The sequence below is a fragment of the Panthera pardus genome, unplaced genomic scaffold, assembly GCF_024362965.1.
Source record: "Panthera pardus isolate Hobbes unplaced genomic scaffold, ASM2436296v1 HiC_scaffold_20, whole genome shotgun sequence".
Taxonomy (NCBI): domain Eukaryota; kingdom Metazoa; phylum Chordata; class Mammalia; order Carnivora; family Felidae; genus Panthera; species Panthera pardus.
Window position 1 is genome coordinate 6,273,461 of NW_026526766.1, and position 17,408 is coordinate 6,290,868.

The 17,408-nt window shown below is 41.4% G+C and overlaps 1 protein-coding gene across 2 annotated transcripts in view; it reads right to left on the reverse strand.

Annotated features, from left to right (window-relative positions):
* PDCD1LG2 (programmed cell death 1 ligand 2) overlaps positions 1–16,915 on the reverse strand; it is a 58,053-nt gene extending 41,138 nt beyond the window's left edge. Inside the window, exons 1-2 of one of the 2 annotated variants that reach the window (XM_019463734.2) lie at positions 16,512–16,915; positions 4,377–4,442 (exon numbers count right to left, since the gene is read on the reverse strand). In XM_019463734.2, the coding sequence (XP_019319279.2) occupies positions 4,377–4,442; positions 16,512–16,533 (88 nt within the window). In that variant the 5' untranslated portion in view covers positions 16,534–16,915. Of the gene's footprint in view, positions 1–4,376; positions 4,518–16,511 lie in introns of both variants that reach the window. The other variant, XM_019463735.2, reaches the window with a different exon arrangement.
* Positions 16,916–17,408: the final 493 nt, after the last annotated feature.

Here is a 17,408-nt window from a genome sequence, read left to right on the forward strand (position 1 = left end):
TCTCCGTGTCTTGAAAGCCTGTGCTAACAACTCTCCAGATATGACTATATATCCACTGGCATGTATACAATACATCCACAAATGACATAGATACTCTTTTCAGCTTTATGATAACAAAAATATATTTTCTTTCTCTGTGTGTATGTCTGTGCATGTGTACTTATTTCTGGGTTCTTTATTCTGTTCGATTGAGTGATGTGTCTGTTTTTATGCCAGTACTATACTGTTTTGATGACTATACCTTTGTAATATAGCTTGAAGTTAATATAGTTATGAAATTATGCTTTAACTTAGCATTGAACTCCTAAAGTTATGAGACAAAGGAAAAAATCGGAAAGTTTCCACTACTACAAAATTAAGCAGGCAAAACCTAGAGCAAAACAGGTTTTCCTATCATTTGGGCCCCCTGACTGAATTAAAGGGTAAAAAAATTTGGCCAGGGCATGCAAAATTCATATATGCAGCTTTTTAATCAGATCAAAGAAGCTGGTTTGAGTAGTGCTGGACCTTTCTGAAAGCTCTTGGGGAAGCTGTGCACTTTACTTGCAATCAGGCATCAATAGGAGTCAGCACCTGTCACATCTCCAGAAACACAAAACAAATCATTTGCATGACCTCCCAAGATAGCTTCCCCTTTAAGCTAATTTTATACTTTTTTTTTCCCCCATTTAATAACAGAAGCTTAAGTGTTTTTTTCAGACTGTGTACTTAATGAACTTGAAGGGTGGGGGCTGCTTTACACAACCACAGTCTTCAGAAAACTATAGTTCCTGCTTTAGGATAGAAGCCTGTTCTGGGCACCTGATTCATCTGCTTCTCTTTGTAGGAAAATGGCCTGGGTGCATCTCAGTTCTTAGAAATCCTTTCCCAAACCTGATTTTCTGCCTTGTATACCTCAGGGGTCCAAACAAGTGGTTTCAGAGGCTGAAGATAGTTTAAGTGGAGTGACCCAGGGTGTGGTCCCTACCCGCAGAGTGACCTCAAGCATCACCATGGTCATGTGCCCCCCTGGTTTTATTCTTCTCTGGAGGATGGAGAAAGAAGAAAACATCAATAAAAGGAATAACAGTTGGGGCTACTTTTCCCCCCAAGACACGACAAAGTAAAGAAATGAATATTTCCCCTTAAATGTATCTGGGTTACAAGATGTTCTTAGGTTTTGAAATTCAATTATAAGAAAAGAAGAACCACAACATTACAGAAATTCGAAGAGTGTGCTATGGATGAAAGTGTACACACAGAGATCAGCAGAACAGATTACAGAATGGAGTCCAGAAGTAGATCCACACGAAGATGGTCAATCGATGTTTGACAAAGGTGCAAAGGTGAGTCATGGGGAAAGGATAGTCTTTTCAACAAATGGGGCTCAAGAAATTGGACATCCACATGCCAAAAAAATAAAAAGATCTTCAACCTATACTTTATATCTTTGATGACAACAATCAACTCAAGATGGATGGTAAACCTAAGAATGTACAACTATAAAATGTTTAGAAGAGAGGCGCCTGGGTGTCTCAGCTGGTTAAGCCTCTGACTTCGGCTCAGGTCATGATCTCACAGCTTGTGAGTTCAAGTCCCGTGTCAGGCTCTGTGCTGACAGCTTGGAGCCTGGAGCCTGCTGTGGATTCTGTGTCTCCCTCTCTCTCTCCCCCTTCCCCGCTCACGCTCGGTCTCTCAAAAGAAATAAACATTGAAAAAAAATGTTTAAATAAAATGTTTAGAAGGAAAGATAGGAAAAAATCTTTGGGAGTTTGGATTAGGCAGAGTTCTTAGCCATCTCACCAAAAGCACAGTTCATATAAGAAAACAAAGACAAATTGGATTCCATCTAAATTAAAATCTTTGCTGTGCAAAAGACACTGGTAAGAGAATGAAAAATGAGCCACAGACTGAGAGAAAATATTTGCATATCATGCGTCTGATAAAGGACTTGCATCTAGAATATACAAAGAATTCTAAAAACTTAATAAGAAAATGAAAAAAAACTTAATAAGTCTGCCATTTTTAAAAACATTTAATCATTTTTGAGAGTGAGAGAGATAGCGCATGAGCAGGGGAGGGACACAGAGAGAGAGGGAGACACAGAATCCGAAGAAGGCTCCAGGCTCCGAGCTGTCAGCACAGAGCCCGACGCGGGGCTCGAACTCACAAACAATGAGATCATGACCTGAGCTGAAGTCGGATGCTTAGCCGACTGAGCCACCCAGGCACCCCAATAAGTCTGCCATTTTTGATGATTATCATCACTGTAGGCTGGTAAGGTAGAAAGGACATTAGTTTTGAGGGAAACTTGCCTGTGACACCTAATGACTACATAATCTTGGGTACATTAAATAGCTTTTCTGAATTCTAGTTAAAAATGGTCAAATAGTTTGAATACAGATTTTACCAAAGAAGACATATAGATGTCCAACTGCCATGTGAAAATATGCTCATCATCCCTAGATATTAAGAAATATCTATTTTCCTAGATATTAGGAAAATGCAAATTAAAACACAAAGAGATACTTCTACACACCTATTAGCATGACTTAAAAAAAATGACAATGTCAATGCCAAGTGCTGCCAAGAATGTGAAACAATTGGAGCTCTCACACTTTGCAAGGGGAATGTAAAAATGGTATAGCCACTATGGAAAGGTTTAGTGGTTTCTTATAAAGTTAAATATTTACTTCCCATATGACCCAGCCATCCTACTCCTAGGTGTTTACCCAAGTGAAATTAAAATGAAAATCTATATATAAACATTTATAGTAACTTGATTCATAATTGCCCCAAAACAGGAAACAACCCAAAAGTCCCTCAACCGGGGAATGAATAAGCAAACTCTGGTATGTACATACAGTGGAATACTACTCAACAAGAAAAAAGGAATGAACTATTGATATATCTAACAATATTGATAAATCTCAATTGCATTATGCTAAGTGAAAGAAGCCAGACAGAAAGCATATCTAATGAATAATCCCATTAGCATGACATCCTAGAAAAGGGAAAACTCTAGCACAGAGAACAGTGGTCACCTGGCTTTAAGAGTTTGGGGATGGTTTTTGTGTGTTTGCTCGGCAAGTGGTACAACTGTTGTGGATCTTGATTGTAAGGGTGGTTATAGGACTACATGTTTGCCAGAAACTCATAGATGTTTTTACTAAAAAGATTAAATGTTACTGTACGCCAATTTAAAAATGAATAAATGTTTAAACTGAGAATAAACTGAGGGCTTATGGGGGGTGGGGGGGGAGGGGAGGGTGGGTGATGGGTATTGAGGAGGGCACCTGTTGGGAGGAGCACTGGGTGTTGTATGGAAACCAATTTGACAATAAATTTCATATTAAAAAATGAATAAATGTTTAAAAAATGAAATGTTTTCTGCCAATTTTTCTCTTCAAATTTTAAATTGTTTTACAGATAACAGAATAGAGCACCACACACAGGGCACACAGGTAAGGAAAGCGTTCATGATAAATGGTTTACCTGAGTCATACCCTGAGTTCGTTTTCATCACAGTCTTTAGGAAGCAGACTTTTTTCCAAGCATTAATCCAGCAAGACTCAAAAATTTTTTTTTGAAATAACTAAAATTTCCATCAATAAAGGACTGGATAAATAAATTACAGCATGGCATGTCCAACGAAATATATAGAGCCACTTTACTTTTTCTTTTCTTTTCTTTTTTAGATTTTTTAAAAGTTTATTTCTTTTGAGAGAGAGAGAGGGAGCATGGGGGAGGGGCAGAGAGAGAGGGAGAGGGAGAGAATCCCAAGCAGTCTCCACACTGTCAGTGCCATGTGGGGCTCAAACCCATGAACTGCAAGATCATGACCTGAGCCAAAATCAAGAGTCCAATGCTTAACCGAATGAGCCACTCAGGTGCCCCAAGATACGATATGTTTATAGTTTCCTTTTGGCTAATTCATAAACATAATTCATCGTACATATTTTTTGGTTTTGTAAATGTGTAGTATCAACATTCAGTATATGTCCATGATCAAACTTAACTCCAAAAACCCATTCCAAGTGGGAAGACTAGGGATTGTCGGCCATGCTTGATTCTCATCATCACTGTAGGCTGGTAAGGTAGAAAGTTCTGCAGGAAGCTTGCCTGTGACGCCTAATGACTACATAATCTCAGGAAAATTAAATAGCTTTCTGAATTCCAGTACCTTCATCTGCCGAATGGTTACTGTTCCTGTAAGACATGGGCATGGGAAAATACAAGCCACCCTGGGCACCCTTCTTTTTACTGTGCATGTGACAGTAATCACACTTCCTCTCAAAGAAAGCCTTCAGCCTGAGGACCTCATTTTCACCATTGGCTTCAGCCTGGGTCAGCTGCCTATTCCTCTTTCTCAGGCCCCTCCCTTTGCCCTTTCTTACCTGCTGTCTGATGAAGCTGCTTTCCCAAGCTCAACATCAGCAGGAGGAACATGCTCTGTACCCGATCTGAAACAAATAATTGAAAGTCTCAGGGCCTTCTGCAGTTTTGCTGGATCTTGTGATTTGGTGATTTGCTCATTCCTGAAAACAGGGAAATGACTCGTAAACAACTGTTCTGGGGGTGAGGGGGCAGCAGAGGGGGCAGAGCAGAGCCTGGAAGAGAAGTTATAAGTTGAATGCCGGAGAGGGGGTGAGGGGAAGTGAGGCATTCTTTATCGATCCAAATTAGAAGCTCTTCCTTCTCTGAATATGAACCAGTCCTCACGAGTCACCCACACTGCTGATTGTCTGAACCTCCTTGTCCCTTCCACAAAGCCTCCCATAGATTTTTCAGTAGTGGATCCTTGAAAATCAAATGATTGTCAAGTGAATAATGCATACCAGCTTCTTGAGGTGGGCTTGAACTCTGGGAGCTAGGTACTCAAAGATAGCATACAGTAGAACAGAACTAAATTCTCAATAAGCACTTGATATTTCCCTGAGCAGGTAAAGTGACAAGTTCTTTTGAGTGTTGTGATGGAGTTTGCCCATTATCTGAACTACCTGTTACTAAGCAGGTTAGACAGGGAGAGCACAGAAGTGGCGACATTGAGCGGGTGCTTAACCTTGGTCTTGCTAAAACTCCTAAGCTTCCACATTTGCTCACAGGCTTTCTCCCATCCCAGGACTTCTGGTGGCTGAGGCAAAAGGGACAGGATATACTACTGTCAGCTATTCTGTCCTCACAGAGGCTTTCAAAATTTTATTAGCTATGGAACCATTTCTCCAAGGGAAATTGGTTGGAGCCATACATCCAAATCAGGTACAAGCAGATCTGCTCTGAGGTCTCAGTGTGATGGAAAGCCAGCAGAGGATTTAGATCTGGTGAATGACCTGATCTCATTGCATTTTTAAAAGAGGACTCAACTTCGGTGTAGACAACAGACTCTTGGGAAGGAGAGTGGGTTGGACAAGATGAGAAGCAGGATGATCAGTGAGGCATGTTTACGCAGAGATGAAGATAGGTTGGTTTGAGTGATGGAGCTGGTGGAGGTGAGAAGTGGCATATGTTATATACAAATATACATTTGTTCTTTAAATTTATTTTTTCCCAACAGCATTATTGAAGTGTAACTGACATACAACAGAGGATTATGTGTGTGTGTGTGTGTGTGCACGTGCATGCATGTGTATGTACATAAATATGGAAAACACAGACAATTCAGTGGTTTTTAGTATAGTCACAGAATTGTGAAACCCACACCACTATCTAAGTTTGGATAATTTTCATTACCCCCCAGAAAGGAACTCAATACCCATTGGCAGAAACTTCCCAATTTCCCTTCCCTCTCCTTCCAACCTCTGGCAACCACCAGTACACTTTATGTCTCTATTGTTTTCCTTATTCTGGATATTTCATTTAAATGGAATTACACATTGTGGCCTTTTGAATCCAGCTTCTTCCGCTGAGCTTAATATTTTCAAGATTCATTTATGCTGTAGCACCTATCAGTACTTCATTCCTTTTAATGGTAGAATAGTATTTCATTTTATAACTATACCACATCTTGTCTAGCCATTCATACGCCAACGATCCATTTGGGTTGTTCCTACTTGCTGGCTTTTATGAATTATGCTGCTATGGACACTCACGTACAAATTTTTGTGTAGACATGTTTCCAATTCTCTTGAATATGTTGGAGTGGAACTGTTTGGTTAAATACTAACTCTATGTTTACTTTTTGAGAAATTGCCAAACTGTTTATCAAATATATAATTTGCAAACACTTTATCCCACTCTGCAACTTGTCTTTTCAGCTTCTTGATAATGTTCTTTGAAGAACAAATATTTTAATTTAATTTAATTTTAAAGCACAAATTATTTTAATTCTGATGAAGCCCCATTTATCTATTTTCTTTTTTATTGCTTGTGCTTTAGGTGTCATATCTAAGAAACCATTGCCTAATCCAAGGTCACAAAGATTTATGTTTTCTTCTATTTTATAGCTTCAGTTCTTATATTTAGGTCTCTGATCCCATTTTGAGGGTTTTTAAAAAGATAATAATTGTTCTTTTATAGATTAAATCATTATAGTTTTGGCTACTGGAAGTCCCTTCAAGGTAGCCTCTGTTTGCTTTTCACACAATCCTATCAATCTTGGAAAGTTTGCTTTCTGTACAAATTGCCTTAAGTTGACTTCATGTGTCTATTGCCCACACACACAGTTAACCTTTCTCTAAGAAGTCCTATTTTTTTTTTAATTTTTAAAGTTAGAAACAAAACAAAAACAGTTTACCCATTTCTCCCACCCCTAAACACCTGCCTCTGGCAACCACCAATCTGTTCTCCGTATCTATGAGCCTGGTTTGTTTGTTGTCTTGTTTGTTTTAGATTCCACATGTAAATGAAATCATACAATATTTGTCTTTCTCTGTTTCACATATTTCACTTGGTGTAATCTCCTTGAGGTTCATCCATGTTGTTGCAAATGGCAAAATTTCATTCTTTTTTTTTTTTTGATGAATAACATTCCATTTCTCTCTCTCATACACAAACATACACACACACACACACACACACACACACACTTAGGTTTATTCCATATCTTGGCTATTATAAATAATACTGCGATAATATTGTAATGAACATGAAGGTGTATATATCTTGAGTTACATTTTCATTTTCTCCAGATAAATACCCAGAAATGGAATTGCTGGACCATATGGTAGTTTTATTTTTATTTTTTTTTTAGGAACCTCCATGCTTTTTTCCATAGTAGCCACACCAATTTACAATTCTACCAAAGTGCACAGGAGCTTCCTTCTTCTCCACATCCTCACCAACACTTGTTATTTCTTGTCTCTTTGATACTTGCCATTCTAACAAGTGATATTTCATGGTGGTTTTGATTTGCATTTCCCTGATGATTAGTGACATTGAGCACTGTTTCATGTACCGGTTGGTTATCTATATGTCTTTTTTTGCCAAGAAGCTCATTGCCTATGTTTTCTTCAAGGACTTTTTTGGTTTCAGGTCTTACATCCATGTCTTTAATCCATTTTGAACTGATTTCTGTGTATGGTGTAAGAGAGTGGTCCAGTTGCATTCTTTTCATGTGGTTGTCCAATATTTCCAATACTAGTTATTGAATGCTTTGGAACATATTCCTCACTTTCTTCATTTTGCTGAACTCTCTGTTTCTACACTGTAGATGGAACAACTACTTTCCCAGTCTTGAAGGATTGGTCTTATGTAGGAGATGAACCTTAATGTTCAACCATGTCTCATCTCTTGGTTGTCTTGCAAATCTTTATGTTTGTCCAAGCAGCTGATTCTATTTTCTTAAAATAATTCCCAGTAGTGGAGGATGTGCCTGTTAGTATCCAAAAGGGGAGGATCTTTACATCTAGATTCAGGTTGACTGAAAGTCAGATCCTCAGGCATCAGCTTGCAAAAGTATAGAAATAATACAGTCCTGTGGCCTGCAAGTGTAAGTCCTACTGGCCACCAGAACCAGGCAACTTGGAGGTGTCCTCTGGGTAGCAGTCACAACAATTTGGGCTCAAGATGAGTTTACAAGCTTTCTTCTGGGTCCTGCTGGTGAACTGAAATGAAGCAGAGGGAGGGCACCAAGATGGCGCCCACAGCCTACGTTAATCAGGAGCAGCTCTGCAGGCCACCAAATGTGTGCAAGACTGTAACCCTGCCCCTCAGGGTGCAGCCCTAGGAGAAGCAAAAAGGCTTTCCTCACAGAAAGACTGGGGTGTGTGCATCAGTGTGCTGTTTGTGCAGTGCTCTGGAGGCATCACCCTGCCCAGAGCTGTCTCTCAATTTCACAGTCCTCTGGAACTTAGGAATTCAAGCCCTCTGGCCAACAGAGCCGGGTGATGAAGGGGTAAGGAGTCCCCTGGACAGCTGCTGCAAAACCCCAGTATACCCTGTAAGGCTCCCTGGCAGGAGACACTAGTGTTCTGCAGTACGTCAGAGGATGAGTGTGCAAATAGCACCAGCCTTCCAAGGTCTCTGGAAAGGATTACACCAGCCCCTACAGGTATGTTAATCGGCACCCTGCCTTTCAGGGTGCAGCCGTGAATGATTAGCTACTAGGCTTCCTTCACAGAAAGACTGAGCTCCTGGGTCTGTGGCTACTCTGGCTCCCTTACATTTCCACATGAATTTTAGGACCAGGTTGTCCATTTCCAAAAAGGAAAAAAAAAAGGCAGTTGGAATCTTGAATCTTGATAGGAATTGCACTCAATCTGTAGATCCATTGGGGAATATACCAATCTTCATAGTGTTAAGTCTTCCAAAAATGAACATAGCATGTCTTTCCATTTACTTAGGTCTTCTGTCTTTTCAAATAAGACCTTATGAGATTTGCTGTCAGGTTGGATATGTAGTTTGACAAAAATAGATAAATGCAGGAAATTTTCCACATTTGAGACTTGAGGCATTAGGGCAATGCAGGTGGTATTTTTTAAACTGGAGAAGATGGAGGAGAGAAACAGATTAAGGAGCAGAAATCAGGACGTGTTTGGCACGTACTCGGTTTGAGATGCCAGCTCGACATTCACATGAAGATGTGTAGTACGCAGTTGGATAACAGGGGGTCCAGAGTTTGGGGTAGAGGTAAATTTGGGAGTGCTCAATGTCTACATGTTACTTAATGCCATAGGGCTGCGTGACATCACCACGAGAGAGACAGAGGAGAAAAAGTGTCGAAGGACTGGAATATGGGGCATTCCAACATTTATGGATCCCTGGGACGGCGGGCACTAGCAAAGAAGATTGAGGGGAAGGGTAAAAAGGCTAATTAATCCTGCCTTTTATTTTCAGTTTTCTGATACTTGGACATCTGGGCTCTTGATCCTGCAGGGACTAGCCCCCGTCCCCACCCCAACGATTAGTCAATTCCTAGAGGCAGTGAGCAACTCACCAGGAGGGTGCCTTTCAAATGCAAACCAACCAATCCAGAACCCCACACTCCAACCACCTCCTTACTGCCCCAACCACCCTGGGGCCAGGTACCACACAATAAGGGACAACCCCTATGTTCCAGATCCCGATGAATAATTTCAAACTAGACAATTTAAGCCTGCCTTCCCATCCCTTCTTGTGGAAACCACAATAAAGACTCCTGGCCACATTTCCCTTTCCGCTCTGCCTCCTGTCTGAGCCGGGTGCTCCCCTAGGTAGTCCCTGAAGGGTGGCATGCCTCCTTCTCTCAAGATCTGAAGACACAACAACCTATTTTTTCAATGGCAGTTATCTCCCGATCTGTTGGCCTCGCCATACCTCAATTATAAGGAAACCTAGAGTTTAATTTTTGTAATACTTTTTTATTCATTTTTGAGAGACAGAGCATGAGTGGGGGAGGGACAGAGAGAGAGGGAGACACAGAATCCGAAGCAGGCTCCAGGCTCTGAGCTATCAGCACAGAGACCAACGCGGGGCTTGAACCCATGGATCGTGAGATCATGACCTGAGTTGCAGTCGGATGCTTAACCAACTGAGCCACCCAGGTGCCCCGTGGAAACCTAGAATTTAAAACACAGTGTTTCAAGGAGGGGGTGTTCAGCTGAGCCAAATGCTGCTGAGAGTTGGCGTTAGCAGTGTGGAGGTCATGAGAGAGCCCACTTGCGGGACGTCCATGGATTTGGTGCAGATGAAAAGACTGTGAAGTGGACAGAAAATAAGAGCTAAGAGTGTAGAGACAACAGAATATAGGCAGTGCTTCAGAGAAGAGTGTTATAACAAGAGAGAGCAACGAGGCAGTAGCTAGAAGGGATTGTGAGGTCCACAGAGGGCTGTAATCTTGTTTTCATTTTAGAAAGAGACATATTACCACGGGTACCAACTAGGAGCTCCATCAAGTGCTTTCCATAGGGAAATGCTAGACCTTAGCTGGACTTGAAGACCCTCTTCCTTATCGAAAATGCAAATGTACCCAGAAAAGAAATCATCTTCATGCTGCACTTGCCCAGCATTCTTATTTCTAGAGCTAAGAAGGATAGCGTGTAACACGTTCTGGCAACAGAAAGGACGCCTGGCTCACCCAGACCTGGCTGTAACTTCCCCTTCTTCCTTGCCCGTCTAAGGGGACTTTCCTTGCACACTGCCTCCACAGAGAGATAGATACTGTTATGAAGGTACTTTCCAACCAGCAGCTTCTTCCAGCTAGGGATAGGTCTCTTTTGTGCAATGGATAAGAGCTCATGCTCTAAAGTCAGACACATCTGAGCTCAAAACCTGGGTCTAGAATTATGAACCTCTAAGACCCTGGGCACTTTATGAAAACTCTTTGTGTCCTATATTCCTGTAATGCCAATAATATGAACACCCACCTCAAGCCAGAATCTTGGGTGTGTCGTCTTGAACCTACTCGTCTCTCGTCTTGCAAATCCAGTCCATCCCCCAGTCCTATTAATTCTATGCCGGGATACTTCTGGATGATGCCTCTTCTTTGTACCACCCCGCTGCCATCATCTTTATTCAGCATCTCGTCATTCCGCTTTATACCATGGCAGAGCATCCTGCTCACAATCTTTTGATGGCTTAGCATTTCACTTAGAATAAAGCCCTAAGTCTGTCTAGTAGCCCAGGCAAGAGGGACCACCGCCTTGAGCCCTGTGCTTTAGTGGACTCGACAGTGGCCATGCTCATGGTGTTTACAGAGCTAAGAGCGTCCTCTGGGGCCCTTGACCTGCCCCTAAAACCCGCCACAATCTGGGTTCTTGGGACTCTGGAGTTCTCTAAGTGGCCCTAAGCTTGATGCCAGGTCTTTGGGGCTTCTTCCCCAGATCCATTCCCTCAAAAGCAGACCTTGTTGCCAGTGTGCAATTCCCTAAATGCAGAGACTTTCCTTGGTCTTTCCGATGAGACTGTCTTATGCAAAATCACAACACCACCACTCCTCCAGCATTCCCAATTCTCCTTATCTCTCTCAATTTTCCAAAGCACTCATGACCATCTGACATGCCACATAATGCACTCATTTGTTATATTATCATCTACTATCTTCGATAAGAATCTAATCACTAAAATGACAGAGATCTTTGTCTGATTTGCTTATTAACATCTTTCAGTCCCTAGAACTGTGTCTGGCACTCGGTTCATACTGGATGAATGAATTATCCATTTACCTGTCAGGAAGACTCTCCTGAATACTGAATAATCAAATGTGACCATGTCACTCCTGCTTAAAAGATTCCAATAGCTCCCGTGATTTATAAGGTAAAGTTCTTCTTTGCATGGGCTACACAACTTTTTCAGATCCGGTCCCTCCTGCCTTAGCCACAGAAGTAATACAGGTGCTTTCCATGACAAGGCCCTCACAGGTGCTCTGAGATTCTAATCTCTCTTGTCTGATCTCCATTTATTTTGTCCAATCTTACTTCCCCTCTATCTCAGTTTCTACTGGAGCTCGAAGAAACTGTACTGGGTCATAAATATTTCCTTAAGTGGCCTTACATTCTTATGCACTCAAGACAAGTAGATAAGCCTTTTCTAGCTGCTCCAAGCTGTTCCTTCTGCTCATTTGTTGTCTGCTATTCACTAATGTTAGCACTCAACTCCTTGTTGGTATATTAATTTGTTACATGTCTGTCTTTCATGTTAGAACAAGAGCTCTTTGTACTGTATTAGGTCCTTATAACACTCCTCTTTATCTTGGTGTGTGTTTGTGTGTATGCATGTCTGTGTGCTTCATAAATGTTTATAACTGTTTATAATGGATAATGACTGTCCCCTGAAGGAACAGATGAATGAGTGCATGTGTGGCAATATGGTATCATACTCTGAGACTACTGGCCCCCAGTTGACTCCTTCCTCTATGAGAGAAACAGAAAACTTAATTTGTTTAATCATTTTATCATCAAACAAGAAATTTTCATCGATTTATGTCACTCACTGTAAAATGGGTTTCTAAGAGCAGGTTCTGGGAAACTTTACTGTTGGTAAGTTTGAACTCTTTTATATTCAGACTGGCAAAGCCTGAAAGAGTTACTTTGGAAAACTTATGGAGTGCACTGCCCAAATTAATTCACTCAAGCATCATTTACAAAGCATCCGTATGTAAGGCACTCCTTTGGCTGAAAGAGCACGGAGAGGACACCTCTCCATGAGATGAAATGAATGTGTTCAAACACCCATGCTCCCTCTTCCTTCCATCTCCCCTTCTAAAATTCACCTTTGTTTTGGAGATAAGTATATAATTGTCCAGGCCTACATGGCCATTCATTTTTATCCTGATTGTATATTCCTTATGTATGTGTTTGTTTGTGCTGGAGTTTCCATCAGGCAGAGGATGTTCATTGTAGCTGTCTGTACTCGGGCAAGCTCCCCTCTAAGGAATACACTAGAATGTGACTAGAAAAAACATTTTCAAAAAAAAAAAAAAAAAGGAAGGAAGAAAAGAAAAGAAAAGAAAAGAAAAGGCATTTTTTCAATCAAATGATCAGTTTAGCTGAATTTCTTAAATTTCTGGATAATTCTTAATGAATTCTGGGTAATTCCTGACAATTCTGCCTATGAACATACTGTAGAGGTTGGGGTCTAGTCATGGTATGAAACGGAACAGGACAGCAGAAGACACTAAATTCTAGAATGTTTTCTTGTGGCCCTAAAGAGAGTCATGAAGGGAGCTCTCAGTCACAAGATGCTCAGGCTTGAGAGAGAGAAGCAAGGCCACTCTTTTTTAATCTATTTATTTTAAAATTTTTATTTATTCATGCATGTATGTATGTATTTATTATTATTATTTAGACCAGAATTTCTCATTTTTAATATGGAATGACTTAAAATTTGTTTGTAATAAGGGCCACTCTTTTTAGATTGGTGAAGAGTCATGCTCAGATGGCTCCCCCAGGCCACTAGGGAAGCTGCTTCTCTCGATGGCATGGTGGAAAGCTCTGAGCTAGGCATCAAGAGACATTAGTCAATTAAAACTTTTTTTTTAGTGTTTATTTATTTTTTAGAGAGACAGAGCATGAGCAGGGGAGGGGGAGGAGTAGAGAGAGAGGGAGACACAGAATCCGAAGCAGGCTCCAGGTTCTGAGCTGTCAGCACAGAGCCCGATGTGGGGCTCGAACCCACCAGCTGTGAGATCATGACCTGAGCCAAAGTCAGTGCTTAACCAACTGAGCCACCCAGGCACTCTGAGACATTAGTCAATTTAACATCAGTTCAAGTTTAACTTAAATTGCATCTCAACTTTTTAGCCAATGAATATGATGCTCCCACTTTTTGCACGTCTTTGAATTAGAAAATTCACTCAAATCAAAGTGGCAATCAAGACAAGGATTCATGTAAGAAAGGATCCCTGCCCTCTAAGACATTATACCATAGTCAGAACATCAAGATTCTGTACACATGAAAAATAGTAAGAGGCGATGTGAAAGGTTTCTATATGAAAATGCCCAGACCATGCAAGTTGCCTGGTGGAAGGATACGTCCAAGATTGAGTGGGATTTGGGGAGTTGGAGCTACTCTGGAGGCTCCTGCAGAAGAGTTAGAAGTAATCTCAGAGGTTCACACACACACAGGGCTTATCGAGGAGGACCAGGAACAGCATATCTAGACCGGTAATATGGGTTGAGACATTCTGTCAATAGTTTAATGCCAGTTATAGCTTGTCAACAAGTGAGTGACAATCCCAAAGAAGTATGTGAAACAGATCAAATCTATGGGTTTTTTTTTTTTTTGTATAGAAATGAGGGAGTAAAATTGAATGCCAGTCACTCAATGAGGGGGTCATAGTATTAATTCAGATATTTGGTAAAGCCCCTGACTTAGGTTCAGAAAAGGGAAGAAAGGCAGAGGAAGGAGAAACTCATCACAAGACAATTGACAAAACAATTGACAAAACAATTGACAAGTGATCAGCCATACAGGAAAGAAAGAGAAGCAACAAGTTGACTGTGGTTTTGAAGCCTGAAAATCAAGACACAATGCTGATGCCATTGCAGAGGGGTAGAGTGGAGGAAAGACTAGATCAAGAGCCGTTTTACAGGGAATGCCACGAGTGGGGTTTGAGTCATGAAGTAATTGAAACAACTCAAGACAGATGAAAGCCTCACGTTTGGGGCACAATTCAGTGCTAGAGACAAACATGTTATTGCCAACATGCAAATGCCAATTGACATTGGGGGAATGAATTAATTCTCTCAGAGGGAAAGTATATAAAAACACAGGTTGGAGAAAAAAAAAGTCTGAATTCTCTCTGACGGATGCCTCCAAATTAGAAGAGCAGGAGTAGGAGTCCAGAGCAGAAGGCAAAGAAGAAATGGTCCAAGAGTATGAAAAGCTCCCCACCGCAGTATCTCAGAGCCAAAGGAAGAAAATCCCAAGAAGCAGAGGGATTGATAATACAGATCTGGAAAATTAGAACTGGAAACCAGCCTCCAGAGGTGTTAGAGAGTGCTGGAAGGCATTGAGGTGATTGGTGCTGGATAAACTTTCAGATTCCTGTATCTATTGGAATTCTGTCAGTTGATTAAAGACAGGGGGACCACAAGGTGCAGGAGACAGGTGGAATGGTAGAGCAGGCTGTGACAGGAAGAGACCAGGCTGCAGAAGCCTCACCGCAGGGTGACTTAAGTATGTCCCAGTGAAGGTACGTGGTATATTTGGGCACTGCTATGTGGAATAAAGACGTCACACAACAATCTATGGATCTCTATCCCATGCATCTTAAAGCAAGTTGACTCAGAAGCACAACCTGAAATACTGCCTCTGAGCTCATTTGCACTGTATCCTTCTCAAATCAACCCCCATCTGCTCCCTGTGTATTCCACAAACACACAAATGACCCACATCTGGTGATTCAACTGTGGATTCATCAAATCAAATCGTTTTGCAACTCAACAGGCACCCAGTGAGCACCTCTGCATGATTGAGGCACTGTGCCAGGCACTTGAGTTTCAGAGAACCTAAAAGGTGCAGTCCTTGTCCCTGAAGACCTCCAGTCGAATGGCAAGTCTCCCGAGAAAGAGAAATCTGGGGAGAGCACATCTGGAAGCTGCAGGTCAGCAAGAGCTGCTGGTAGAGAGAGTTCTGGTAATGAAGGCGCATAGACCACTTCTGAGAGGCAGGAGCAATATGGTGTTCGTGCATTCATTGACTTCTTGGGCTTGGGAGGGAGCTCAGAGAAAATCCAGTCAATTGGCATTTAACTCTGGATACTACGTCTGATTACTATTCACACTGAATATTCTTACTGTGCACTGTGTTAATCGATGTCTGCAATTCCCTTGCACCGAATCATAGAATTTCAGGAATAGAAAGCTTATTTATAGGCAATTTCACTCAAGCTGCTCACTTCACCCCTCTCCCACATGAAATCCACGGTCCTCTCTTTTCTACTGTTTGCACCCAGGCAGTGAGCAATACATAGCAACAGTGTTCTTTCAGTTAGCTAATCTTGCTCTAATCGTTTTATATAGAAAAGTAAGTCTTTTAGTAGGCCTCAAATCTAATTTAGTAGGCCTCTAATCTAATTAAAACTAACAGTTGCATGTATTATAAGTTAATTTAATTGTAGTTGGTTTTTTTGTTGCTTTTCTTGGTTTTAAACAGTTTACTCTTAGTATTGAGGAGGGCACCTTTTGGGATGAGCACTGGGTGTTGTATGGAAACCAATTTGACAATAAATTTCATATATTAAAAAATAAATAAAAAAAAATAAACAGTTTACTCTTAGAGCATAGCTTGTAAACGCAGATTAGTCTGGAACGCTGCCTGCCTGCCAAAGGGATAATTACAACCAGAGATCTGAAGTAAACAAAAAACAAAACAGAACAAAAAAACAAATTTTTAAGTTCCATTAACCTTCCCCAAATTCTAAGCTGAGAGACAATCTCAAGATACTTAATTTTTTTTTTTTTTTTGCACTGCATATTTATTCTGTGCAGGAAAAAAAAAAAAATCTCAGCTCATAAATCTTCCCAACATGAGTAATACGTATACGAGCGAGCTTGAGAAATCCCACTATTTTGGAGACAGCAAGATATTAGCTTGTTAGCGTGCCTGAACATAACTGCCGAGGCAGATTTTCTCCTGCTTGCAATGATGTGAAGGGAAAGTGTGCCCACACTTACCTGACCGTGGCAGCCTCATCATCGTCTGCAACACCAGTTCAGTGAGGAGGAAATCTCAACCTACTGGATACTCACATCAGAACTTGGCCCCACAGGCAAAGACGTTAAAGAAAAGAAACAACAAACAGTAGCTCCTGCGTCAGACTCTGTCATAGGAGTCAACTGAATAAACAGCCGAAACCAAACAAAACCAAAAAAAAAAAAAAAAAAAAAAAATTGTAGGTTGCTCCCTAAACCACTGCAACAAGCCTCAGCTCCCAGCCAGGATTCTTCCCAGCTGGCAGAGGGACATATGAGGACGGGCCACAAAAAGCTGTCACGTAAGGTACGTTAGGGAAGAGAAGAAAAGACATCATCTCCATCTAGCTCAGGCTTCCTTGTAACACGAGGGTAATTCAAACCAAAACTAAGTCTGAGGAACTGGCTGAAACCCAGCCTACTGAGAAGTTTTGGTTTTGCTTTTAAGCACTGCTCCTCTGCCCTCAGGTGCACCTTGCAATGTGTCCCTGAAGAAGCTGGTGCACTTAGTAGGAAAAGGGGAGGAAGAGAATACCAGCACATTCTAGCTGTGTGCCAGGGACTTTTTGCAGGTGCCTTTGTTTGTTTCCTAGTGCTGCTGTAAGAAGTTACCACAGACTGGGTGGATTAAGACAGCAGACAGTATGCTCAAGGTTTCCCCACATTTCTGGAGGCAAGGTGGGTGAAATCAGGTGTCACAGGGCCACTCCCTCGAAAGGCTCCAGTCAAGAATGCCCTCTTGCTGATTCCCAGCTTGCGGTGTGATTCTGGCAAGCCTTGGCCACTCTCCTGGGTTTGTAGCTGATCACTCCAATCTCTGTCTCCATCTTCACAGGACTTTCTTCTCTTGTGTATCTTTGAGTGTCCTTTCCTTTTCTT